The 26,264-nt window shown below is 42.1% G+C and overlaps 1 protein-coding gene across 3 annotated transcripts in view; it reads right to left on the reverse strand.

The window, feature by feature from the left end:
• The window catches only part of LOC126985107 (hemicentin-1-like), a 295,072-nt gene that overhangs the window by 228,911 nt on the left and 39,897 nt on the right, over nucleotides 1-26,264 (reverse strand). For all 3 annotated transcript variants that reach the window (XM_050839570.1, XM_050839572.1, XM_050839571.1), the window contains exons 2-3: nucleotides 19,191-19,317; nucleotides 8,961-9,178 (exon numbers count right to left, since the gene is read on the reverse strand). In XM_050839570.1, the coding sequence (XP_050695527.1) occupies nucleotides 8,961-9,178; nucleotides 19,191-19,317 (345 nt within the window). The remainder of the gene's footprint in view (nucleotides 1-8,960; nucleotides 9,179-19,190; nucleotides 19,318-26,264) is intronic.

Here is a 26,264-nt window from a genome sequence, read left to right on the forward strand (position 1 = left end):
AACAAGCGGTGATAAAACCAATCATTATAATTTAATAGAGCATATGAGTGAACCAGGAATAAATTACTTATGAAAGGAAGCCGCTTAATTACGAGGAATCACGATAAATCTAACAATAACAACAACTTAATAATGATGATAATGAGGTTGGTAATAACAAAATAACAAAATAATAATAATAATAATAATAATAATAATAATAATAATAATAATAATAATAATAATAGTCGTAATACTAATACTAATACTAATGAAAATAATAAAAAGTAACAATATTTATACAAGTAGTGGATGAGAGAAAACAGTAAGAAAGAATTAAGAAGAAAGGAAAATACAAAGACCCTGAAGAATAGACAGTGTTGAGGAAGAGAGGCGCAGGAGATTGTGAAGTAAAGGAAGTAAGGAAAGTAAAGGAGGGAAAGAGGATGGGAGGAATAGGTAGAAACGAAAGTATTCATAGTTTGCCCTCTTATGGTCATCCCTCCCATTACCTCTCACTCCAACCTCATTTTTGTCCTCTCCTCACCCTTCCTCTCCCTTGTTTCCTCCCTTATCCTTCTACCACCTCTTTTTTGTCCTCTCCTCTCCCTTCCTCCACCTTTGTTTCCTCTCTTATCCTTCTACCACCTCTTTTTTGTCCTCTCCTCTCCCTTCCTCTCCCTTGTTTCCTCCCTTATCCTTCTACCACCTCTTTTTTGTCCTCTCTACTCCCTTCCTCTACCTTGTTTCCTCCCTTATCCTTCTACCACCTCTTTTTTGTCCTCTCTTCTCCCTTCCTCTCCCTTGTTTCCTCCCTTATCCTTCTACCACCTCTTTTTTGTCCTCTCCTCTCCCTTTGCTCCACCCTCGTTTCCTCCCTTATCCTTCTACCATGTCCCCTTCTTCCCTCCTATCTCCGTTTTTCATGTGTATATGATATTTCTTCCCTTTCTTTGTCTCTTTATTCCATGTGTTTACCTTTTCCTCTTCTTCCTCTTCTCTCTCATCCTCGCGTCAATCCTCTAGACCTCCCCCGTTTTTTATCCTTTCACTCTTTTAACTCTTCGTACAAACTGATTTACAATTCCTGCTCTAATCTCTCACCTTCCTCTCTTTTATTGTCCCACTTAACATTCTCTTCCCTCTGCTCTCCTTCCACTTTCCCTTCCAGTCCTCCCTGTAGACTTTCCCTCAATCCTACCTTTGCTCTCTCGCCTTTATATTTTCCTCCTTCCTTCCTTCCTATTCTCCGGTTCCTTCCCTATCCCCTTGTGTCTAGTCCTTCCCTTCCTCTACTCTCTTTCCTTCGTTTCCCAGAATATCCTTCCCTGTCTCCATTATCTTCCTTATCTTTAAAGACTCCTCTCTTTTTCTCTCTTCCTTCTTCCTCAGGCAACCTCAACCTATCCTCTTTCTTCCTGTCTCAAGGCATATATCGTCCGTCTGTCATTTATTCTTTTGTCCTCTTACTGTACCAACGCACATACCTTCACCTTTTCTGTTTTTCCTCTCTCCTTTCTTTTCCACGGAGCCTTCCTTTTACCTCCCACCTCTTTCCTAGTTCACTCCTTCCCTCTTAAATCTTCACCTTCTCCATCGAAATTTAATTATCCACACCTTCTCTACTCCACCTCACCTGTCGCAATGCACCTCCCCTTTCTGTTTTTCCTGTCCCTCTTTTCCGCCGCACCTTACTTTTTATCTCCCTTCCACCTCTTCCGTAGTTCTGCTCCTTCCCTCAACACCTGCCCCCTCACCTCCTCTCTCTAATTATCCACACCCTCTCCTCCACCTCACGACCTTACCTTTACCTGCGCCATGGCCATTCATAACCTGTTCTGTTCTTACCATGAGCTTCGTTAAGAGAAAGAGAGAGAGAAAGGAAGAGAGAGGAAGAAGAAGAGAGAGAGAGAGAGAGAGAGAGAGAGAACAAAGCGAGATAGAGCACAGTTAGTAATTTCGATTCTGCTTTAACTGGTTTCCTCTCTCTCGATAAGGAAGAATCAAATGAATATCGTCACCTTCGTTAACAAAGCGCCTAAGTCATTATTTTCTACTTTTCAGGAAATCAGAAAAGAACTGCCATTATCTCATTTGCCTTAAGATTTAGGCAGAAATGAAAAGACCAATTATAGAACTCTCAAACCCTGAATAACAAAGGCAACTGTACAAAAATGGGCGTCACGTGATGAAAAATTGATGTAGACAAAAACCTGGAAATCGCTGAAAAATGACTTGGGCGATTATATTATGAGGGTCACGATATATGGTTTTGTTTGTATTCTCTCACTTCCACCATTACCACCACCATCACCACCATCATCATGCATCACTATCAACATCACCATAACGTAAAAAATAAAACTAAGCAAAGAAGAGAATAAAAGCGATGGAAACAAGGAAGGGGAGGAGGAAAATGACGCGAAAGAGGAACAGGCAATGATAGAGAGGAGAGAAAGGAAGAGAGACATCAAAGCAAACAAGTTAACCAATTACCGAACACCACCACCACCACCACCACTACCACCTCCACCCACCAAAAAAGCAACAACAACAACAAATATTCTATACACTAACCACTCTTCCACCACCACCACAATAACAATCCACAAACATTCTATATAGTAACCACACTTCCCCTGCTTTCTTCACTACCACCACCACCACCACCACCACCTCCACCCACCACAAAAGCAACAACAACAACAAAATATTTTATACACTAACCACTCTTCCACCACCACCACAACAACAATCCACAAACATTCTACACAGTAACCACACTTCCCCTGCTTCCTTCACTACCACCACCACCACCACCACCACAAACAACCACAATAACAACAACACCCGCCATCACTACCACTTTAATTAACAATCAACCACATTCTATATACATAACAAACAACCAGCATTTAATACATAGCAATTAACCAACATTCTATACATAACACACAACCAACATTCTATACATAATAATCAACCAACATTCTCTACATAACAATCAACCAACATTCTATACATAATAATCAACCAACATTCTATACATAACAACCAACCAACATTCTATACATAATAATCAACCAACATTCTATACATAACAATCAACCAACATTCTATACAAAACAATCAACCTACATTCTGTACATAATAATCAACCAAAACTCTATACATAATATTCAACCAGCATTCTATACCTAACAATCAACCAACATTCTAAATACTAACCACTTCCACCTCCACCACCATCACCACTACCACCACAAATAACAATAACAACAGCAGCCAATCGACCTCTCTATAAACAAGTCCACCTCTCAACCGATCCATCTTTTATCCGACCCTGTAGATCTAAACCCTTGTTCCACGCTTCCACAAAATTTATTCACCCTTTCACCTCTCATCCATCGTCCAGCCACCTTCATCCATTTATGCATCCACACGCCTTCAGCAGACCGGCATACATTTCCTTTAGTTCGACTCTTCTATCGCCTCACACTCATCCATCGATCGATCAGTCCACAACCCATTCACCCACCTCTCTTTCCAAACACCAAAGTAGTCATCCATCATTTCATTCATCCGTCCTATCAGACACCCTATAAAACCACCTATCCACCCTATAATCCACCAATCAAGCTACTCTATCAACCCTTCCACTCGGCCCCCCTTGCCTTCACCCCCTCTTCCACCCGTCCCACCAACTCCACCCTCCCCTTCCACTTGTCACCATTTCCACCAGTCCACCTTTTCGACTCGTTTCCCCCCTCCAGCTCGACCCTGTTCCACATGTTCCCTTTTCCATTCCCCCTTCCACAATTTACCCAGGTCTCCCACCCGCCCCCCTTCCAATCACGCCCTCCTCCACCTTCCCTTCCACCCCCAGCCCGTCGTGGGACAAGCGTGTGATTGCCTCGCGCCCTGCGTCATTTGAACCGCACGGAAACAAAATTAATTAGAGGAATGAAGAGCGAGGCTACAACTTTTAAAAGGGTAAAGTTTTTTCTGGGAGTTAGTTTTAATATCCCTCGCTGCTTCGGGGCTCCTCGGCGGCAGCAGCAGCAGCAAATTAAATTGTGGTATAATAAATTCCCATTAATTCCAGCTGGACGTGTCTGACCCACCACAACCCCTCCCCCCCCTCAACCTTTATCCCCCCGCCGGTTCTATCTCCTTCCTCGTATCCCATTACCCCCCTTCTCTTTTCATTCCCCCGTCCCCTGCCGCTCCTTTTCCTCCCTACCACTCCCTGTTCTATCTCCTTCCTCGTATCCCATTCCCCCCCTTCTCTTTTCATTCCCCCGTCCCCTGCCGCTCCTTTTCCTCCCTACCACTCCCTGTTCTATCTCCTTCCTCGTATCCCATTACCCCCCTTCTCTTTTCATTCCTTTTCCTCCCTACCACTCCCTGTTCTATCTCCTTCCTATCCCATTACCCCCTTCTCTTTTCATTCCCTGTCCCCTGCTGCTCCTTTTCCTCCCTACCACTCCCTGTTCTATCTCCTTCCTCGTATCCCATTACCCCCCTTCTCTTTTCATTCCCCCGTCCCCTGCCGCTCCTTCTTTTCTTCCCCATCACTCCCTGTTCTATCTCCTTCCTCGTATCCCATTCCCCCCCTTCTCTTTTCATTCCCCCGTCCCCTGCCGCTCCTTTTCCTCCCTACCACTCCCTGTTCTATCTCCTTCCTTATATCCCCTTCATCTCCTTCTCTTCTCCTTTCCCCCTCTCCTCCCTCGCCTACTCTCCATCCCTTCCCCTCCACTTCTGTCTCCTCATATCCCCATTTTCTTCCCTTCTCCTTCATGTTCCCTCTCCTTCCCCTCCCACTCTTCCTCCCTTACCCTTTCCCCTCCACCTCTTTTCCTCTCCCCGTCACCTCCCCTTCCTTCTCTCCCCTCCTTCCCCCATTTTACCTCCTCCTCATATGACCTTCCCTTTCACCTCCTCCTCCCATCCCCTCCCCTTCTTACTCTCCCTCTCCTCCTCTTCCTGTTCTCCCTTCTCTCCTACCCCGTTCTGTCTCCTCATGTCCCTTTCCGCTTCTCTCCTTCTCCCTGCCCCCTGTCCTCCGCTTCCGACTCTCCCTCCCCTCCCCCCCCCCCGTTCTATCTCCTCATATCCCGCTACCCCTCCGCCCCCCCCCCCCCCCCCAGCACCTGAGAATGGAAAGCAGGCGCCTCGTATTGCATCTATGACGAAGGCAAAAGTCACAAAGGTGCAAGCAGGTGTGTGTGTGTGTGTGTGTGTGTGTGTGTTGTGTGTTTGTGTGTGTGTGTGTGTGTGTGTGTTAGCAAGTGTGAATTTCCTGGTTTGTTCCTGAAGTTATGGGTGCTCTCTCTCTCTCTCTCTCTCTCTCTCTCTCTCTCTCTCTCTCTCTCTCTCTCTCTCTCTCTCTCTCTCTCTCTCTCTTACTTTCTTTTTTTTTTCATTCTTTCACTTTACTCTCTTTCATTTCCTTCTTTCCTTCTTTCTTTCTTTCCTTCCTTCTTTCTTTTTCTTTCCTCTTTCCTTCTTCTTTCTTCTTCGTTCTTTCTTTCTTTCTTTTCTTCTTTCATTTATTTTCTTTTTTCTTCTTTTTTTCTTTCCTCTCTCTCTCTCTCTCTCTCTCTCTCTCTCTCTCTCTCTCTCTCTCTCTCTCTCTCTCTCTCTCTCTCTCTCTCTCTCTCTCTCTCTCTCTCTCTCTCTCTCTCTCTCTCTCTCTCTCTCTCTCTCTCTTACTTTCTTTTCTTCTTTCATTCTTTCACTTTACTCTTTCATTTCCTTCTTTCCTTCTTTCTTTCTTTCCTTCCTTCTTTCTTTTTCTTTCCTCTTTCCTCCTTCTTTCTTCTTCGTTCTTTCTTTCTTTCTTTTCTTCTTTCATTCATTTTCTTTTTTCTTCTTTTTTTCTTTCCTCTCTCTCTCTCTCTCTCTCTCTCTCTCTCTCTCTCTCTCTCTCTCTCTCTCTCTCTCTCTCTCTCTCTCTCTCTCTCTCTCTCTCTCTCTCTCTCTCTCACTGGCCTCGTTTGTTTTCCCCTTTCCCTTTAAGGTTTTGTTTCTCTTAATTGGTGTCTCGGTGAATCTATTTCCTTCGTTGCCTTCCCTATCCGCCTCCTTTATGCGTATGTAACTCTCCTCCATCTACCTGCATCTTACGTCTTTCTAATCCATGTCGTCTCCATCCCTCTCTTCCCCTCTTCTGTTCCTTAATCCCCCTGAGCCTGGCATTCCTCCTTCCCTAACCTTCCTTACTCTCTTTATTTTTGTTTTGGTATTTATTCTTGCCAATTTCTTCCTCATAAACTTTACTTTTAAATGTCTCTCACTCTCATTCTCGCTTTCTTGTACTCTCGCTCTAGTTCTCTCTCTCTTTCTCTCGCTCTCTCTCTCTCTCTCTCTCTCTCTCTCTCTCTCTCTCTCTCTCTCTCTCTCTCTCTCTCTCTCTCTCTCTCTCTCTCTCTCTCTCTCTCTCTCTCTCTCTCTCTCTCTCTCTCTCTCTCTCTCTCTCTCTCATTCTCCTCTCTCTCTCTCTCTCTCTCTCTCTCTCTCTCTCTCTCTCTCTCTCTCTCTCTCTCTCTCTCTCTCTCTCTCTCTCTCTCTCTCTCTCTCTCTCTCTCTCTCTCTCTCTCTCTCTCTCTTCTTTGTATATTTATTTCTCTTTTCTTTCTCTTTCTTTCTTTCTTTCTTTCTTTCTTTCTTTCCTTCTCTCTCTCTCTCTCTCTCTCTCTCTCTCTCTCTCTCTCTCTCTCTCTCTCTCTCTCTCTCTCTCTCTCTCTCTCTCTCTCTCTCTCTCTCTCTCTCTCTCTCACCTCGACTATCTTTTTTGGATCTCTTTCCTTTCCCCTTACGTCGTTACTCCATACCAACTCTTTGTGCAAACGCCGCTCACACACACACACACACACACACACACAGCCTCCAATTATTCCCTTCCGGGCAGCACATATTCCAAATTTCCTTTAACGTTTCTCTCCCTGACAGCCGATTTCCCATTCCGATTTCTCCTTCACAATGACCTATTTACCTTCTCATTCACGCCCACCTTTTCTTTTTCTCTTCCACCTTCCCTCGCAGTACCTACCATCGCCTACCTTCTACTTTTCGCTCCCTACTTTTCTAGCTGTACCTACCATCACATTCCCATTCCCCAACACTCATATTTTATTTTTCAACCATTTCCTCGTGGACAACCAACTTTTTACCCAATGTTTTCTATCCTGTTAACCCCCGAACACTTTCCCGTCTTCATTCAGAGGTGGTTATCACAAATTTTCTATACAACGTTCCTTCCCCAGCAGTCATACTTTACATTTTCTACCATTTCCTCGTAGATGGAGGAGTGCCATGTTTGCTACCCCATTCCTCGACAAACACTTTACCGTCGTCATCCAGAGGTGTTTATCACAAAATTTATATACAAAGTTCCTTCCCCAACAGTCATATTTTACATTTTCTACTATTTCCTCGTAGATAGAGAACACCCACTGCACACCCATTGAACCCATAACACCTACTTTTCCATCTTTCTCCAGAGGTGGTGATCACAAAATTTTTATACAACGTTTCTTCCCCTACAGTCCTATTTCCATTTTCAACCATTTCCTCGTAGACAGAGAACACCCACTGTATACCCATTGAACCCAGAACACCTACTTTTCCGTCTTTCTCCAGAGGTGGTTATCACAATTTTTTAACGTTCCTTCCCAAGTCATATTTTCCATTTTCTACTATATCCTCGTAGATAGAGAACACCCACTGCACACCCAGAACACCTACTTTTCCATCTTTCTCCAGAGGTGGTGATCACAAAATTTCTATACAACCTTCCTTCCCCAACAGTCATATTTCCCATTGTCTACTATTTCTTCGTAGACAGAGAACACCCACTGCACACCCATTTCACGCAGAACACCTACTTTTCCATCTTTCTCCAGAGGTGGTTATCACAAAATTTCCATACAAAGTTTCCTCCCCAGCGCCCTCATCCCAATCGTTTCCTTTCCGAAGAGTTATATATCCTTCAGTTACGCTCCCACGCCTACAGTCCCCTTTTCCATCACTTCCTGACACAGCGCTAATTCATTTCCCTTAACATTTATCTTCCATCACGTTCCCTTCCTCTTCTCTGTCCATTTTCAAACAGTATAGGAGTACAATACAAATTTCCCTTATATAATGTCTCCTACTTTCTTCAGTAATTCCTTTCCCTCGAACCCACTACCTCAGTAAATCCTAAGACGCAGTAGGATTTCCTTACTTTATCTTCACCCGCATGCCCATATTCTTAAACATATCGGGGATAACACTCCAACATTTGATAAGGCTTTCGCAGAGGTAGTGGGTATATCCTTGGGCAGTTTCACTCTGGTTAAATAACGTGGTACCACATCTAGCACCAGTAACTACGCAATAACACGTTTTTTTGCCTCTGCGGTACTAAAATGTTACTAAAAATTTCAACTTTTTTCATGTATTAATAAATGGATTTTTTTAATTTTCTTTTTATTTACCTTCCTACAATTGAAGTATAATCTGACATAAAAACTGAACTGCTAACACGAACAGAATTATTATATTGGTGAATTTTAAGTGTGGTGCCAGAAAAGAGACCACGTTATTTGTTATGAAAAAAAAAAAAACCACGTTATTTAACCAGGGTTCATGAGCCTTGTGATAGTTTGCCTCGACATCTGCACCATGAATGTGAAAAACACTCATGAAAACCTGACTAATCTCCTTTGTGGTCTTTGGAAATAATATATGTTGTTAGAGCCGAAAGGAGTTGTACATCCGAGTCTCAACCTCTTCAACTTCCCCCAAAACTTTCTCCTCTCATGTGACTGATCTCTCCTCCCTTCTAACCCTTCCATTCTTCCCTCCAGTACTCACCCATGACGCTCAGGTCCTTAGTTTTGTGTGCCGGTGACATTAAGTGATTCCTATCCCCTTCTGTTCTATTGCCTCCCTTCCCCTTCCTCAACCTCCCCTTCCCCTTCAGTACTCACCCACGACGGTCAGGTTCACGTAGTTGGTGTGTGCCGGCGACGTGTAGAAATCCACGCGGCACTCGTAGAGGCCTGCGTGCTGAGGCGTCACGTTGAGGTAGGTGAGGGTCGCGCTGCCCCGCCCCACCCGCAGCGCCCCCTCGCCCTTGCCTCGCCCCAGCCCCACGTTCAGGTCCAGCCCCGAGTCTCCCAGGGGCACGCCATCCCTCGTGTCATGGCTGTGGAAGGGAGAGAAGGAGTGGTAAGTAAAGGAAGGGAATTGTTAGTTGGGTCTTGGTTATGATGTTACTTAAAAGGTTGCTATTGTTTTTTTTTTATTATTCCACGTTTGAGGTTTGTTGGTCTTTCTTCATCTGCCTGCTTGTCTTTTTATTTGTCAGTCTGTTCGTTTGTATGTTGATGAGTGATGTTTAAAAGGGCTGATCAGGCTTTTGTTCTGTGTAGTGAATTGTAAGAAGTTTGAGATTGAGTGTTCTTTCTTCATATGTTTGCTCGTTTGTTTGTTTGCCTGTTTGTTTGTATATTGTTCCTCGGTGATTAAGTCGGTGAAAAAAAAAGTTGATTGTTTTGTTTTATTTGTGTTTGCGGCGGATTATTCTTTCTACTTGTCTGTTTGTTAGTTTGTTTGTCTCCTTGTTTGTGTTTTGTTGGTTGGTGACGAAAGTGGAAAAAATATTGGTTGCTTTTTTTTTTAATTATGTGATGTTAAAGGTGGTTTGTTGTTTCTTTATCAGTCTGTCTTTGTGTTTGTCTCTGTCTGTCAGTATGTTGGGTGGTGATGGTGCCGGTGTTAAGGGTTAATTTTGTTTTGCTTTATATGTTTGTGAATAAAAAGACGTTCGGGGTGGATTGTTCTTTCACCATTTTTCTACTTGTTTCCTTATCTCTTTACTTGTTTGCCACTCTGTTTGTCTATCTTGTTTTCCTGATTGCTTTATTCGTCTATGTCTGCTGTTTTAAATGATTGTAAATTATAAGTCTTCTGGGGTGGATTGTCCTTTCACCATTTTTCTGCTTGTTTCCTTGTCTCTGTTTCTTTGTCCCTCTGTTTATCTATCTTGTTTATCTGATTGCTTTATTCGTCTGTGTCTGCCTTTCCGTGTTTGTCTGTGTCTGAATGTTTACCTGTGTTTCTATTCGCTCGGGCAAGTGGCGGCAGGACGAGCTACCTGACTGTTTTCTCATTAGGCTGCCATTGTACTAATCAGTGTTTCGGGCTGTTTGCGTGATTGGCTGGCCGGCTGATGGCTGAGTGGGCGATTATAATTTTGATTTGATTCTGTCTACTCGCTTCCGTTGTTTGATTATTGCACTTTTTGGCTGGCTTTTTAACTGACGGTCTGAGTGGCTGGCGTACTCAAGGCTTGTCCGCCAATTAATTGCTATGTATCCATCTGTCTGTCTATCTGGATGTCTGTCTATTTACCTGCCTGTCTATTTAGCTATCTGTCTACATAGGTGTCTGTATCTAGCTCAGTATCTGACTATCTACACGAGTTTAGCTGTTTGTCTATCTGGCTGTCTGTCTACATAGGTGTCTGTATCAGGCTGTCTATCTGACTATCTATACGAGTGTAGCTGTTTTTCTATGTCTGTCTATCCATCTATCTGTCTGTGTCTATCTGGCTATCTGTCTACCTGTCTGGCTATCTATCTGTTTATCTGTCTGTCTGGGTGTCTGTGTCTTGGTGTTTGTCTATCTGTCTGGATGTCTATTTGGGTGTCTTTTCATCTAACTGCATATCTATCTCTTTACCTGTCTATCTGCCTATCGGCCTATATTGCTGATTGTCTATCTCGCTGCCTATTTACCTGGCTATCTATTTATCTCGATGCCTATCTATCTGTCTGTCTGTCAATCTGGCCTAGTGATTTTCCATTTGTCTGGCTCTCTCGATATCCTTTTGTATTTCCAGCCGTGTGCTCTACTGACTGACTAATTAATTATCTGAAGTTCAATTAATCTGTTCCTACTTCTATTTCTAAATTCATTTTTAACGCTTGTACATCTGTATATATGATTAACCGGTTGGCTGGTTATGTGGACGACTTACTGGATGGCTGGATGGGTGTCTGTGTGGCTGACTGGCAGATGAATAAAGAAACAGCACACAGCGTCCTACTCGCAGCAAGATCATAAGTGTGAAAATAGGTGAACGAGGAAGAGGAAGAAAAGGAGAAATCATTAAGGGGTGAGCGAGGAGTAGGAGAAAGAAAAAGAAGCAATCACAGGGGCAAGAAGAAGCAGGAGTGTGGGTAGAAAGGAAAGTGTGTGTGCGAGAAGAGAGAATATAAAGTCAGGATGGAGCCAAGGGAGGGAGGTGAGAAGGGCAGGAGAGAAGGGACGCGAGGTGGTGAGGAACAAAGGTGAAGAAGTGGACCGTAATAATGAAACATGGAAAGGTGAGACCGGAGAGTTTTATCCGAGTGTTCAACAAGTTAGGAACGAATACTAATCAAGGTACTTTTATCGAGAAGAAAGGGGGAGGAGAGAGAGAGAGATAAATAGAATTAATGAAAGAAAGGAGGTGAGAGAGGAAGCAGGGCAAGAGAGGGTGGAAGGAAACTGTGATATCCTCTCTCTCTCTCTCTCTCTCTCGCTCTCGCTCTCGCTCTCGCTCTCTCTCTCTCTCTCTCTCTCTCTCTCTCTCTCTCCCCCCCCCCTAACGAGAAAGCAGGGGGGTCAGGTGAGGTGGGTGATAAATTTAATGGAAATATCTGAAACCGAAGATTTGACGAAACACAATATTGCGCCGGTAATGTTTTTATTGCATGATTATATTGGCGGCAAGGCATTAGTGTATTAGAGGCGCCCCGATGCTGCTGCTGCTGATGATGATGATGGGAAGGAGGAGGAGGAGGAATAGGAGGCTGAGATATTCTTGTTCTTGTAGGTGGTGGTTTTGTTGGTGATGTTGCTGTAGGTGGTGGTGAGGGTGGTGGTGGTGGTGGTGGTAGTGGTGATGGGAATAGGTTGTTACGTGGTGATTCTGCATGTTTATGGTGTACTACGTCTGTACATACTTATTCCTACAGCAACCGCAATAACAACAAAAAAACAACAAGAACAACTACTACTACTACTACTACTACTACTACTACTACTACTACAATAACTACTTCTACTGCTGCTACTTTGCTACGAACACCACCACCCTACCTACTGCCATTATCATTAAAGTACAATCAAACACACACACACACACACACACACTCACACACAAACAAACAAAAGAGCTGCTACGCTATAGGACAGGGCACACACATTACCCCTAACCCCCCAACCAACACCACCACCACCACACATCACCCTCTCCACCCCCTCCCCCTCCCCCCCACTAGTTCCATAAAAGCACCTCCGTCCATTCGCAGGTAATGATGGGCCGGTAATGGGGCTAATGGAGGGCTTATAAAGTTCTTAGTAATTGCCGTTTGTTACAAGGGGTTGGATCAAGGGTTTCAGGGGGGAGGGGGGAGGGGGGTGGGTAAGGTGTGGGGGCGTCCAGGTGAGGCAGGTGAGTCAGGAGTAATTGCAAGGCGCTTAATGACAACTGGTTATCCTGTTTTTGAGGGTGTGATTGAGAGCCATTACTGTTTTCGTTGTGCTAAGTTCGCTGCGTCGCTATTCAATCGGTATGAGTTTGTTGTGAGTCCTCCAAGCCGGTGTTATGACGCATGTTTTTTTTTTTATTAATTTTTTGTGCATCCTTTCACTCAGTATTTTTCATTTAACCCGTTTTGCTTTGTTGTATTTCAGTCTCTGGTGTAATTCTCCTTTTTCTTGTATATTTAGGTAGTTTTATATGCAATTCTCGCTCTATATGTTTTTGTATTATCAATTTTTTGTGTAATTTTCCTTTTTTGTGTATTTTCAATTAGTTTCTGGTTTGATTTTCGTTTCGTTTTTCATTTTCAGTTAATTTGTGAGGTAATTCGTCCTTGGTTTCAATTCATTTATCGTTGTTGTCTTATGTAATTTTCGCATTCTGTATTTTTTGTTAAGATTCTGCTGTACTATTTTGGTTTGCTTTGTTGCGTTTCAGTTAAGTTTGTGACGCGATTCCCACTCTGTTCTGTGGTATTTGAAGTTGTTGTTGTTTTGTGAATTTCTTGCTACACGTTTTATTTGTTTTTAAGGTTATTTTTGCATTTTGTATTTTCAGTTCTATTCTCGTATACTTCTCCCTTTATTTTGTGGTATTATTATTTTTATTATAACATTCGCTTTGCTTTGTTTTTTAAGGTAATTTTTGTGAGGTATTTCTTGCTTTGTTTTGTTGAATATTGAGTTGTTCACATATGGAGTAATTTTCACGTTTTATAATTTCACTTAGTTTATGTAACGATTCTCGCTGTGGTTTTTATTTTTTAGTTATTTTTTTAAGTAATTCTCGCTGTTTTTTTTTGTTATTTTTAGAAGTAATTCTCGCTGTGGTTTTTATTTTCCAGTTATTTTTTAAAGTAATTCTCGCTGGTTTTGTTACATTTTCATTTAGTTTCTGATGAAATTATCGTTTTTTTGTCGTATGTTTTTTTGTTTCTGTACCTCTCCCTTTAGTTGTATTTTTTAAAAGTTAGGTTATGAAATTCTTCCTTTGTTTTAGTTGAATTATAAGTTAGTCTCTGGTGGAGTCCTCACTTTATTTTGTTATATTACTAGTTTTATGAAGTAGTATCCGCTTTATTTTGTAATATATTAAGCTAGTTTCTGAAGTACTTTTCCCATAGTGGTGTTGTATTATCTATAAATTTTGGGGCTCACTTTTATTTGCTTATATATATCTTTTTACAGGAATGGAAGCAGCACAAGGGCAACAAAAACAAACAAACAAGCCCGCTAAGCGTTGTTCTAGCAAAAAAGAGGACAGTACGAAAGTTTGTTTGTCAGCCAGTCAGATTGTCCCTCCAAATGTAGTCAAGTTACTTCTCTACAATGGCAATATTTAGTTTATCGCGTTAGCCAGTCAGTTACCCAATACAAAACCCATTCCAACTTTCTGTGAGTCAGTCAGTTAGTGAGTCACAAAGTCTAATGAATACTGTCCAGAGGGTAGCTTAATTAAACTCATTTATGTAGTTAACTGGCTACCTAGATCGCGAGGCAGACAGATACAATTAACAACTTTTCAGACAGTCAAACACCTGTGGAATTTCGCCCCTCGCTAGTCAGCTCACTACTCACAAGGCGGAACAATGAAGTCTACCAACGCAGTACATGACAGTCACTACGCCAGTCTACCAACGCACAACCAGACAGTCACGTAGCCAGTCTATCAACCCACTACCATACAGCCACTAAGCCAGCCACTCAAGAAGGGAACTCGACCAAACATAATTATAAGCGACGAGCAAGAAATTGTAAACCCAAATATTCACTCAACCAGATACTCAGCCATCCAGGAAATCAGCCAGGCATACAGACATACAAATAAACAGACTGCAAACACAGCCAGTCTGACAGTCGCCGGAAATCAAACAGGCATTCAGACATAGAAATACACGGACTGAAAGCAGATAACACCCAGTCAGTCACCAGCCATACAGACATACAGACTAACGGACCGAAAACACAGGCGCGCAACCAGACAGCCAAAAATCAACCAGCCACACAGACATAGAAATATATACTGAAAACTGGGAGACGCAAGTTCTGTAAAATATTCCACACTAAAATAAAAGAATATAAACTGATGAATCTACGCAAGAGAAATATGCAAAAATAATGAAGAGCAAAATGATGATAATAAATGGAGAAGCGAATACGAGACGCGCTTGAATAAATGAGGATAAAAGGAAGACAAAGAATATTATGATAAAAACTGTGGAGTAAATAAATAGTAAATACACAGACTGAAAACAAACAGCATCCCAGACAGTCAGCCGGAAATTGCTCAGGCACACAGACGGCTGGCAGACAGATAGAAGCACAGGTGGTCAGCCGCCCGCCACCCCCAGACAGCACCAGCCAAGAGCGACGTCGCGTCCTTCACCGGCAGCGGGTATATCACAATTACCGCACCTGTTTGTCATCCTCTTGTCACACCACCGGACCTACGCCGTCACCACCGCCAACAGCAACACCACCACTCATCACTACCACTACCACCATCACAACCACTAACATCCCCACCACATTATCAACATCACAACCCCCAACCTCACCATCACCACCGCCAACAGTAACACACCCACTCACCACAACCTCCACCACTACCACCATCACAACCCCGACTGACAACCACTACCAACATCACTACCCGCATCCCCACCATCACCATCACTGCCATCACCACCACCATCACAACCAACACCTACCACCACTAACCTTCCCCCCTCTCTACCATCAACACAGCCACCACCAAGAAGACAATCACCTCCACAACCATCTCCATTACCTCTACCACCATCACCTACACCACCACCACTACCAACTGCTTCACCACTACCACCACCGTCACCACCATCACCAACACCAAGACCATCACCACCACCGCCACCACCACCACCACTTCCCCGACTTGCTCAATTAAAATGATCTGTGGTAGACACCGCGACCACACGAACCCACCATATGCACCGGAGGAGGAGGAGGAGGAGGAGGAGGAGGAGAAGGAGGAGGACGGATAGGTGGAGAAAGAAGAATAAAAAAGAGAAGAATAAAAAGAGAAGGGGGAATAAAAAGAGGCGAAGAAGAGAAGTAAAAGGAGGCGGAATAGGAGGGACAAAAAAAGATGCAGAGGAGGAGGAATAAAAGGAAGAGAAGGAGGAATAAAAGGAGGAGGAGGAGGAGGAATAAAAAAGGAGGAGGAGGAGGAATTAAAAGAGGCGGAGAAAGAGGGAAATAAAATGGGTAGGAGGAGGAATGAAAGGAGAGAGGAGAAGGAAAAATGAAAAGAGTCGGAGGAGGAGTAATAAAAGGAGGAGGAAGAGGAGAATTAAGAGATGGAGGAGGAGGACGAAATAAAAGAGATGGAGGAGAAGGAAGGAGGAGGAATTGAAATAAGATAAAGAAACACGTAAGAAAGGAACAATATAAAACTCAACGGAAAGCCTCATGATATATACGAGAATATTTGCTTTTGTGATATAATTTTCTGGGGAACATTTTAATTAAAACACTTCCGGCAGGTAATTACGGGAACCTTCAATAAACTAATCTAGCAACGAAGCAATAATGGAAGCGTGGTTTTAATGAGTTGATTGCTCCTGAATTTACTGCTTATGGAAGTTTGTTGCGATGACGGATGACTAGGTGCGATTTGTTGTTTGTCTGTTTGTGATGTTTGAATTCCACTGTCTCGCTTGAATAGACACATCGTTATTCACAGGAGCCGTACGACAAGGGGATGGAGGAAGAGGAGGAAGGAGGAGGAGGACCAGATGGAGGAGGAAGAGAAAGAGGAAGAGCTGAAGATGAAGGAGATGAGGAGGAGCTGAAGATGAAGAGAGAGAGAGAGAGAGAGAGAGAGAGAGAGAGAGAGAGAGAGAGAGAGAAATATGTATAAGTGAAATAAAGGAGAAACGAAATAAAGAAAAGATACGAGAAAGACCAACAGGAACACACACACACACACACACACACACACACACACACACACACACACACACACACACACACAAGCAAACAAACAAACAATAAATCAGGAACCTTTCACACAAAACCAAACTGGACTAAACAAAACACACAAAACATTCTCTCTCTCTCTCTTAACCTAACTAATCTCACTTCTCTTCAATTTTCCTCTTGCTTTCCTCTCTTTTCCCCTCTGACCTTTTCCTCTTTTATCGTTTTTAGACTTTTTCCTTCATCTTTCATTTTTAACCGTTGCATCACACAGAGTTTTATTTCTTTATTAATTTATTTTCGCCCTGTTTTTCTTGTGATCTTTTTTCTTTGTCTCTCTTTGCTCTTTGTTTTACTCCTTTGTTTGTAATGTTTATGTCATTTTTGGGGCATTTTTAACTATATCTTTTCACTTTGGTCTTTTTTTTCTTCCTGTTGACCCTAATATTTTTTTCTTGTTATTTCACATATTGTTTTACTCCTGTTTCTCTCAGTAAGGTCTATGTAATTTTCTGCCATTTTTCACACCACATAATTCAGATCTTTTACTTTCATATATATTTTCATCTGGACATCCCTATTAAATCCTTTCTCTGTTTCTACTAATTAATTTACGCTTGTTTCTTTCTCAGTAACGCGTAAGTCATTCTTCGTCACATTTGTTTCATCTTTATTTATTTAGGTTTATTTTCTCTATTATTATTCTCTATTGTTTTACTCTTGTTTCATTCTCACTAACGCTAAAATCACTGTCACAATTACATTCGTCACTCATTATCGTTTATTCTTTCACAAAACACAAATTCGTCTACAGTCTCTTACTTTCCTTTCTAGTTTACTTTATCGTTTCCACTACCTCGTCTTGCTTGATTTCATTCTCCACTAAAATCTAACTTACAATCCTCTACGCTGACTGATTTTATTTCATCAAACCAAATCTTCACATAATTCCTTTTATTTTCTCTATCGTTTTGTATTTCTTTCTATTTCGTGTTTGGCCCATAATTTCGATATTTTTTTCCTTACATCGTTCAATCCCTTCTACTTCTTCTACTTCCCTATTTTGATTTATTCCTTTCTATATTATTTGCATTCACAATTCATAGTATTTTTCTTCTCGCTACAGACTTACTTTTTTTTCTCATTAACCTTTCACACACATTTTGTCAGTCTTCAGTGTTTACCAAATTAATTTCAAGTCACCCTTTCATCAAGACAATTTTCCTCCAGACGCTGCTATTAACCTTCCTATCAAAGGTTATTTTCCCCTACATATTTTTTTTCCCTCTCTCCAGTATTATTTCTCCGCTACTAAGACCGGTTCCCTCTGCTTCTTATTTACCTTCTTTGTTCCATGTCTCTTTTTCTTCTACAGTTTATATTATTTTTTTGTCATATTTTATTTTATTTTTCCTTTTATTTTGCATTCTTTGATTTCCTTTCTCACTGACATTTAACTCACTTTTGTCACACAGTTTCATCAATGTTTGGCTAATTCACTCCCGCGCAACCTTTGATATTTCCCCTCTTTAATTAGTCTTATTTATCCGTTCTTGATGTTACTTCCCCTACTATTTATGCTGTTTTCTATTCCCTTCGACGTAGCCTATATCACATTATTCTTACACGCATCATAGTTCGCAAATTCATTATCGTTCGCCCTTTAATCACACCAAAAAATTATCCTACAGACCCTCATATGTTCCCTACTGTGTCCAATTTTCCTTCATATTTCCAACAATTCATCAACAGCTTTTGGGGGCGATGATGCTGTTTTCGTCATTGTCGGTCTGTCTGTCTGCCTGTTTGTCTGTCTCTCACTAAAGATATCAACAGACTAAATAGCAGATCGTCACCAAATTCCTGAAAACATCCTTAGGTAACCCCGCCAAATAAATCCTATGGAAACTAATTGAATGATAGCGAATAAATGATAACAAATTACCTAATGAATGACTTATTTCTTACAGCAAAGGAAGCAGCTCAAAGGCAAAAATAAATATAACGAGAAAAGAAAGCAGAGGAGAGGCTTTATGGCCACTAGAGACGGGGGGGGGGGGGGGGGAGAGGGGGGGCTATATAAAAAACAACAACAACTGTGCTTTAAGGGTAGACCATAGGAGGACCAGGAGTGCTTCGACTAATACCCCGGAGCTTCCCAAGGGAGTTTTGGAGTCTTCCCGATAAAAATTTAACATGAATGTCTAAATGAATGATGTCCGCTATCTTCAAAATTCCACCTTTGCTTTGGCCTCACGTTCTATTTTCTTTACGGGGACAACTACAACTTTCTTTTCTTTTACCCTCGAGGTGCTATTTCTACTGGAAGGGTTGATCAAGAAAATAGAAGGGGAGAAGGATGGGTTATACGGTTTATGGGGGTTTATATGGTAGATGGGTTGGTTCTAGGGTGGATGGGGTGTTTTATTGGGTGGATGGAGGGTTGCATAGGGTGGATAGGTGGTTCACGAGGAGGAGGATAGGGTAGATGAAGGAAAGATGAAGGAAATAATTGATGACTGGTTGGGTGGAGGGAGATAGAGATTGACGTCTGGATTGATGGGTGTGTGGATCAATGGACTGTAATGAGTGAATAGAAAAGTAAACAAAAGGTAATTAGGGACAATATATATCCCTTAGAGGACGCTTACTGCCCTTGTACTCACCTGACGAGGGGGCTGCTGTGCGACTCCTTGTACCACAGCACCAGTTTGGGCCGGTCACCAGGTGTTCGCGGGCGCAGGTAACACGGGAGGTCCACTGTGCGCCCCGCCACCCCCGTCACCTCCCACACTGAAAGGAAAAACACACACACGGTTACTCACAAATGCAGACACACGCTCTCCCTCTCCCTCTCCCTCTCCCTCTCTTACTCTAACACACGCAAATGTTCACGTTCACACAAATATATATAAACGATCTGTGCATACGGATATAAAAGAAGTGTGTGTGTGTGTGTGTGTGTGTGTGTGTGTGTGTGTGTGTGTGTGTGTGTGTGTGTGTGTGTGTGTGTGTGTGTGTGTGTGTGTGTGTGTGTGTGTGTGTGTGTGTGTGTGTACAAATACTCACAGAAACGGCCACGCAGCTTTTCATTACTCATACTTAAATACATAAATACATGAATACAAACATACATACCCACATACATACACACCCACACCCACCTCCCACCTACCCCCCATTCACTCACAACCACTCTCCCTTCCATCCACCCACCTCTTCAACCCTCCTCCTGACCCCCTCCACACACACACACACACACACACACACACACACACACACGGTCACGCAAGGCAATATCACAGAGTATTAGTTTGCATCAAGGTTAAGTACTGTACTTTCCTCCTTCATTCCCTCATTTCCTCCCCTCTCTCTGTATCCTTCCTTTCACCTTCCGCGTCTCATACATATTTACCTTTTAAGCTGTTTGCATTTCGAGCCTTTCTTTCCTTCATTCCTCCGCTCGTAAAGTTAATAACAGAGTGAGGAAGTCGAGCACACTCATTCAAAGTTATTCCCCGTAGTTGCAGTAATCATCGCCGCCATCAAATGCGGAAAGGACAAAAATACACTTAAAACTCCAATTCTCTTCCCATTACCGCGAATAGAATGCTAACCGTCGACAGTGAGGGAGTGGGAAAGTCAACCACGCTGACCCTCTCGTATGTGTCGTGATGGCGGTTATCAGCGGGGTAAGAATATCCGATAAGAAAATACATAACAAAAATGGCATCAAATCACATAAACTGTAAAAGAAAACACTGATTATGTCTAAGATAACAACACTTTAATGGTAATTTGAAGATAGTTCATTAGGGTGAAAGGTGAAAAATATGCAAAATGATAACAACCAATTATAGAAAAGTCATATTTTTCTGAACAGGAGAATAAGTTAGTAAAAAAAAAAGGAAATCCCAACAGGTAACATCACCCCACCGAAAGTAAGTCACATAAAATCATTGTTACAGCACACAAAGATGGCAACAAGAGTGTGTGACTAAAGGATACTACGACCAAAAAATATAGAGAAATCATGGGATATATATTTTAAACAAGCATGAATATTATTAGAAGAAAGACGAAATTCGGGCAGTTAACATCACTCATCTAAAGTAAATCACAAGAAACTCGCAGCACAGAGGGATATCAATAAGAGAGTGGCGGGAGAATGTGATGGAGGAAGGGAAGGAGGGAGGTATCTGGACACCTCTCCTCCCGAAATTGACCTCTCTTTCGGCCACCTCTTTGGATTCTTTTTGGGAGCAGCGAGTAGCGGGCTTTTTTATTATTTTTGTTAACTTTTTTGTGCCCTTGAGCTGTATCCTTTGTTGTGAAAAAAAAAACTCTCCGTGGCCTCTCGTGTCACATACAGTTGTCTTAGGTCACGGAAGGTCACGGCCATCCATATTGTGACAGGTAGGGCTATTTGGCTTAATTAGGTGAGGAGGGCGAGGAGACAGGTAAGGATGGCGGTGAGAAGGCCAGGTGAATATGAGGTGGCCCCCCAACTTTCTCTCTCTCTCTCTCTCTCTCTCTCTCTCTCTCTCTCTCTCTCTCTCTCTCTCTCTCTCTCTCTCTCTCTCTCTCTCTCTCTCTCTCTCTCTCTCTCTCTCTCTCTCTAGCTTATCTTCCTTTATTTTCTACTTTCCATTTCCTCATTACATGTCTCAACTTATTTGCTATTTCTCTTCTTTCCTTCCCTTAATCTCTCTCCTAATAAATCCTATCTTGTTTTTCCTCCCTTTTTTTCTTTTTTCTTACTTTTTTTTCCTTTTCTCTCTCTCTCTCTCTCTCTCTCTCTCTCTCTCTCTCTCTCTCTCTCTCTCTCTCTCTCTCTCTCTCTCTCTCTCTCTCTCTCTCTCTCTCTCTCTCTCTCTCTCTCTCTCTCTCTCTCTCTCTCTCTCTCTCTCTCTCTCTCTCTCTCTCTCTCTCTCTCTCTCTCTCTCAGAAATTGTTTACAAGTCAGTTTCTCTGTGTCTCAAGCCGTCTCGACTCTCTCTCTCTTCCCTGGCGAGTCGAGTTGCGAGTCTCAGGTTTCGTGCAGCATTGAAAAGTTAATGAGGTGAATGTTGCTTCCAGTGTTGCCGATGGATAAGTTAGAGGCATGAATAGGTGAGTGGTGCTAGGAACGGCCAGGAACATATCTGGAACGGGTGACAGAACGGGTGAGAAAACGTAATAATAAGGGGCAGGGGGAAGAGGAAGAAGGAGGAGGCAGGAAGAGGGATGAGTAAGATGGATATGTAGAAGGAGTGAATTGCTGAAGATGGGAATGGGCAAGAAAGGTAAGGACCGGTGAGAGAGGGTAGGAATAAACAGGTAAACGTAGGATAGGTATAAAATAAACCGGAAAAGACGTGATAGGAAAGTCTGGAAATGGAGGGGAAGATGTTAATATGGATAAAAAAAAATGTTTGTGACCAGCAGAACACTTTTACATTTCCAGTGCACAGATTAATGGGAGAAAGAAGAGGAAGTAGAAGTTCATAGATTGCCGTGGGAATGAGTACGGAAGGAACGAATGTCGGTAGTTAATAAAATGCAGCGGAAGTGTATGATAAAAGTAGTTAATGGACAAGCTATTTTGATGGACGGTAATGGACTGGCCACGCGTGCAAAGGAAAATTAAAAGGTGGAAATCTGTAAAACGACGAATGGACGAGAAAAAATTACACTGATTACTGTTTGTGGGTGAAATACAGTGTTTGGAGGAATGTTTGTGGGTGAAATACAGTGTTTGAAGGAATGTTTGTGGGTGAAATACAGTGTTTGGAGGAATGTTTGTGGGTGAAATACAGTGTTTGGAGGAATGTTTGTGGGTGAAATACAGTGTTTGAAGGAATGTTTGTGGGTGAAATACAGTGTTTGGAGGAATGTTTGTGGGTGAAATACAGTGCTTGAAGGAATGTTTGTGGGTGAAATACAGTGTTTGAAGGAATGTTTGTGGGTGAAATACAGTGTTTGAAGGAATGTTTGTGGGTGAAATACAGTGTTTGGAGGAATGTTTGTGGGTGAAATACAGTGTTTGGAGGAATGTTTGTGGGTGAAATACAGTGTTTGGAGGAATGTTTGTGGGTGAAATACAGTGTTTGAAGGAATGTTTGTGGGTGAAATACAGTGTTTGGAGAAATGTTTGTGGGTGAAATACAATGTTTGGAGAAATGTTTGTGGGTGAAATACAATGTTTGGAGAAATGTAATGTTTGTTGGTGAAATGCAGTGTTTGGAGTGAAGGAGAGTACGTTAACAGTGTATGATAAATGTTCCGAACAGTTTATGGCCGTTTACTGAATACAAGGAAAATTATTACTTCTCTTTCTTTTTCAACTATTTTACTTTTCTCTGTCATTTTTCTTCATTTCATCTCTTCTGTCTTTAAATCTTTCATTCATTATTTATTTCTTCCTTCTGTCCTTCGGTTCCTTTCTTTCCATTTCCCTATTCTTTTCTTCCCTCTTTCCTTTATTTCTTCCTTCTGTCTTTCTTCGGTTCCTTTCTTGCTATTTCCCTTTTCTTTTTTCCTTCTTTTTTTCATATCCCACCATTTCCTTCCTTCCTTCTTCCTACCCTTTTATCTCTCTTTCTTTCCTTTCTCAATTATTACGATCTTTCCTTTTCCCGTTCCTTCGTCTATATACACTTTCTCTTCTATTTCAATTCTCCCTTACAAACACAAATATTTTTTCTGCTTAATTTATCAAATCCACATAAACCCTTTTTCTCCACTTGCTAAATCCACAGAAAATTGAACCTTATACATTAGTCAACACACACACACACACACACACACACACACACACACACACACACACACACACACACACACACACACACACACACAGAAGCGGCGGGTCAGTCTGGTCACCTCCGCTTCGGCCTCTCGATCTCATTAATTATTTAAGGTAATTTCAGGAACCGAGGGACTCACCTTGACCTAAACGCTCCTCCTCCCTCTTTATTCCTCCTCTTTATTTTTCTCTCTTCTCTAATCTTCTTTTCCTATAATTAATGCTTCCTTGATTTTTTCCCCTTCGTCTGTAATCATTTTTTTTTCTTTTCTGGTCTATTTTTTTTCCTTTTACTTAATTTCTACTTTATTTTCATTCTTTTTTACACTCTTTTTTGAATTTTCTTTTTACCTCTCTCGTTTTCTCTTTTCATCTTATAATTTATTTTTCTTTGCTCTCTCTCCTTTCTTTCCCTTTTTATCTTTCCTCCTCTTTCTATCGCTTCGGGCAACTCCTCCTTTACCACCTTTCTATCTTTTCTTAACTCTTCCGTTCTCTCTATTCATCTTTCTATATATATTTCTTTACTCTTCCGTTCTTTCTCTCTCTCTTTCATCCTCTTTTTTTATATCTTTTCCGACACCTCCTCGCCATTAGATTTACAGTCCTGTTTCGCCTTGTTTTCTCCTTCCGGACCGACTTTTCTTCATTACTGTCATCTGTTTTATTATCTCTTTTCTCTCTTCTATTTCATCTCTCTCTCTCCCTCTCCCTCTCTCTCTCTCTCTCTCTCTCTCTCTCTCTCTCTCTCTCTCTCTCTCTCTCTCTCCTATTCGCACTCTCTTAAACTCTAGCTCATTAATTAATTTTTTTTCCTGCCTTGATTTTCTTTTCTTTTAGCTCTCCATTCATCATTCAGTACTGCCTCCCCTCCTGCCATCTGCCCATTCGTCCATTCATTCTCCTCTTTCATCACCTTTCCTCATACACTCCGTTCTAAGCTTACGATCTTTCCCCACATTCTTCTTCCATCCTCTTCTATGTCAATTTCCTCTTTATGCCTCTCTTTCTCCTCTCTTCCCTCCCAGCATCTTTCTTTCATCTTTCCCTCTCCTTCCCTCCCTCTCATTTTTCTTCTCAACCCTCATTTTTCTCTTTATACGTCTTTCTTTTCTCCTTTCTCCCAACACTTTATTTTTATCTTTCTCTCCTTTCCTCTTGCTCTCTCTCTCTCTCTTCATAGCCCTCTTTCTCCTCTCTCCCTCGTCCCTAGACAACTTTCTTTCATCTTTCTCTCCTTTCCTCTCTCCTCTTCGTTGCTTAACTCTTCCTCTTCCTCTTTATACTTCTCTCTCTCTCCTCTCCTTCCTCCCTTCACCTATCTTACTCGTACTTCCATCTTTCTCATTCTCTCCCTCTCTTCTGTGCTCAACTCTCACCCTTCCTCTTTACACTTCTCTTTCTCCTCTTCTTCTTCTTGACATCTTGCCTACTTTCATCTTTCTCCCTCCTTCCCTGTCACTCTTCCATGCCCAACCCTCATTTTCCCCTTAAAATACTCGTTCTTCTGTTTCCCTTCACCCTCTTTCCAACACCCGACTTACTTTCATCTTTCTTTCTCTTCCTCTCTCCATCTCTTCTTTGCTCAGCCTCACTTTCCTCTTTATACTTCTCTTTCTCCTCTCCTTCCTCCCAAGACCTCAGTTACTTTCATCTTAATCTCTCCTTTCCTCCCTTACTCTGTTCTTAGGTCATCTCTCCCCCTTCCTCCCCTCCCCCAAAACCAGTTACTTCCTTACTCCAACAAAGCCTTTCGCGCTGTTGCTACGTTTTCATAATCAGGCTAAAATCTGAACATACTGCAGTTGTTTGGGTGATAATTGACGGTAAAATAGAAATAAAAAAGTTAAAATGATGCGGCCTGATGTTTAAATACGACCTCAACCCTACCTCCCTCCCCTTCCCCGTCCACTTGCTAACTCTCCTCCATCCTACCTAGTCTGTGCTTTCTCCTCCTCTCTCTTCCTTCTTCCCTCTCCTCCTCCTCCAATACCATTCTCGCTCTCTCCCCTTTCTTCTTCTCCCCCCCCTCCTTTCCTCCCCACCTAACTAAGCCCAGATTCATTACCGTAAGCTCCCAATTTCTTTTTCTTTTTCTTCCTTGTCGATGCTGTAAACCCATTCCACCCCTCCCTCCCTCCCTCCCTCCCCCTCTTAATCAATTACCTCTCTGCTTCCGGTTTACCTGTGACCCGATGCACTACACACTTCCGCGTTCTTACTCTATCCCTTTATCCCTCAATATTGTGCTACGTTGCTTTTCTATACATGTCCTATTTTTCGTTTCCGCTACTCTGCCTCAGTTTCCTTGCTTTCTCCTCTTCCCCGATGCACCGGTGACCTATATCCGCGTCCTGCTCTTTCATCCTATTCTTTGTCATTGCACTTTGTTGTTATTCCATCTGTTTCTTCTCTTATTTCATTTCAGTCCTCTCGAAATTGACTTATCGCTCGGCCACTCCTACAACTCTTTTTAGGAGCAGTGAGTAGCGTGCTTTTTTTCACATTTACCTTTTTTTATGCCCTTGAACTGACTCCTAAAAAAAAAACTACCCTGCGTCGATGTCCTCTCTTCTTCCTCTTTCTCAATATAAGCGATTTTCTTTCTACCATCACACTGTGCCTTATCATTGCATTTCATTGTCATTCTAATCTACTTCTCCTCTTCGTCCTTTTTCTCCTCTGCATCAATTTCCTTTTTTCTTCCTCTTTCCCGATGCCATGGATTTTCATTTTACCATCATACTGTTCTTTATCGTTGTACTTCATTGTCATTCTATTCTATTTTTCCTCTTCGTCCTTTTTCTCCTCTGCATCAATTTCCTTTTTTCTCCCTCTTTCCTGATGGTCCGATTCCTTATTTCCTTTTCAGCCCTCACACCGTCCCTACATACCCCTCATTAGTGCACTTTATTGTTATTCTGTTCTATTTTTTCTCTTCTTCTCTTCCTTC

The sequence above is a fragment of the Eriocheir sinensis genome, chromosome 58 (genome assembly GCF_024679095.1).
Source record: "Eriocheir sinensis breed Jianghai 21 chromosome 58, ASM2467909v1, whole genome shotgun sequence".
NCBI classification, from domain to species: Eukaryota; Metazoa; Arthropoda; class Malacostraca; order Decapoda; family Varunidae; genus Eriocheir; species Eriocheir sinensis.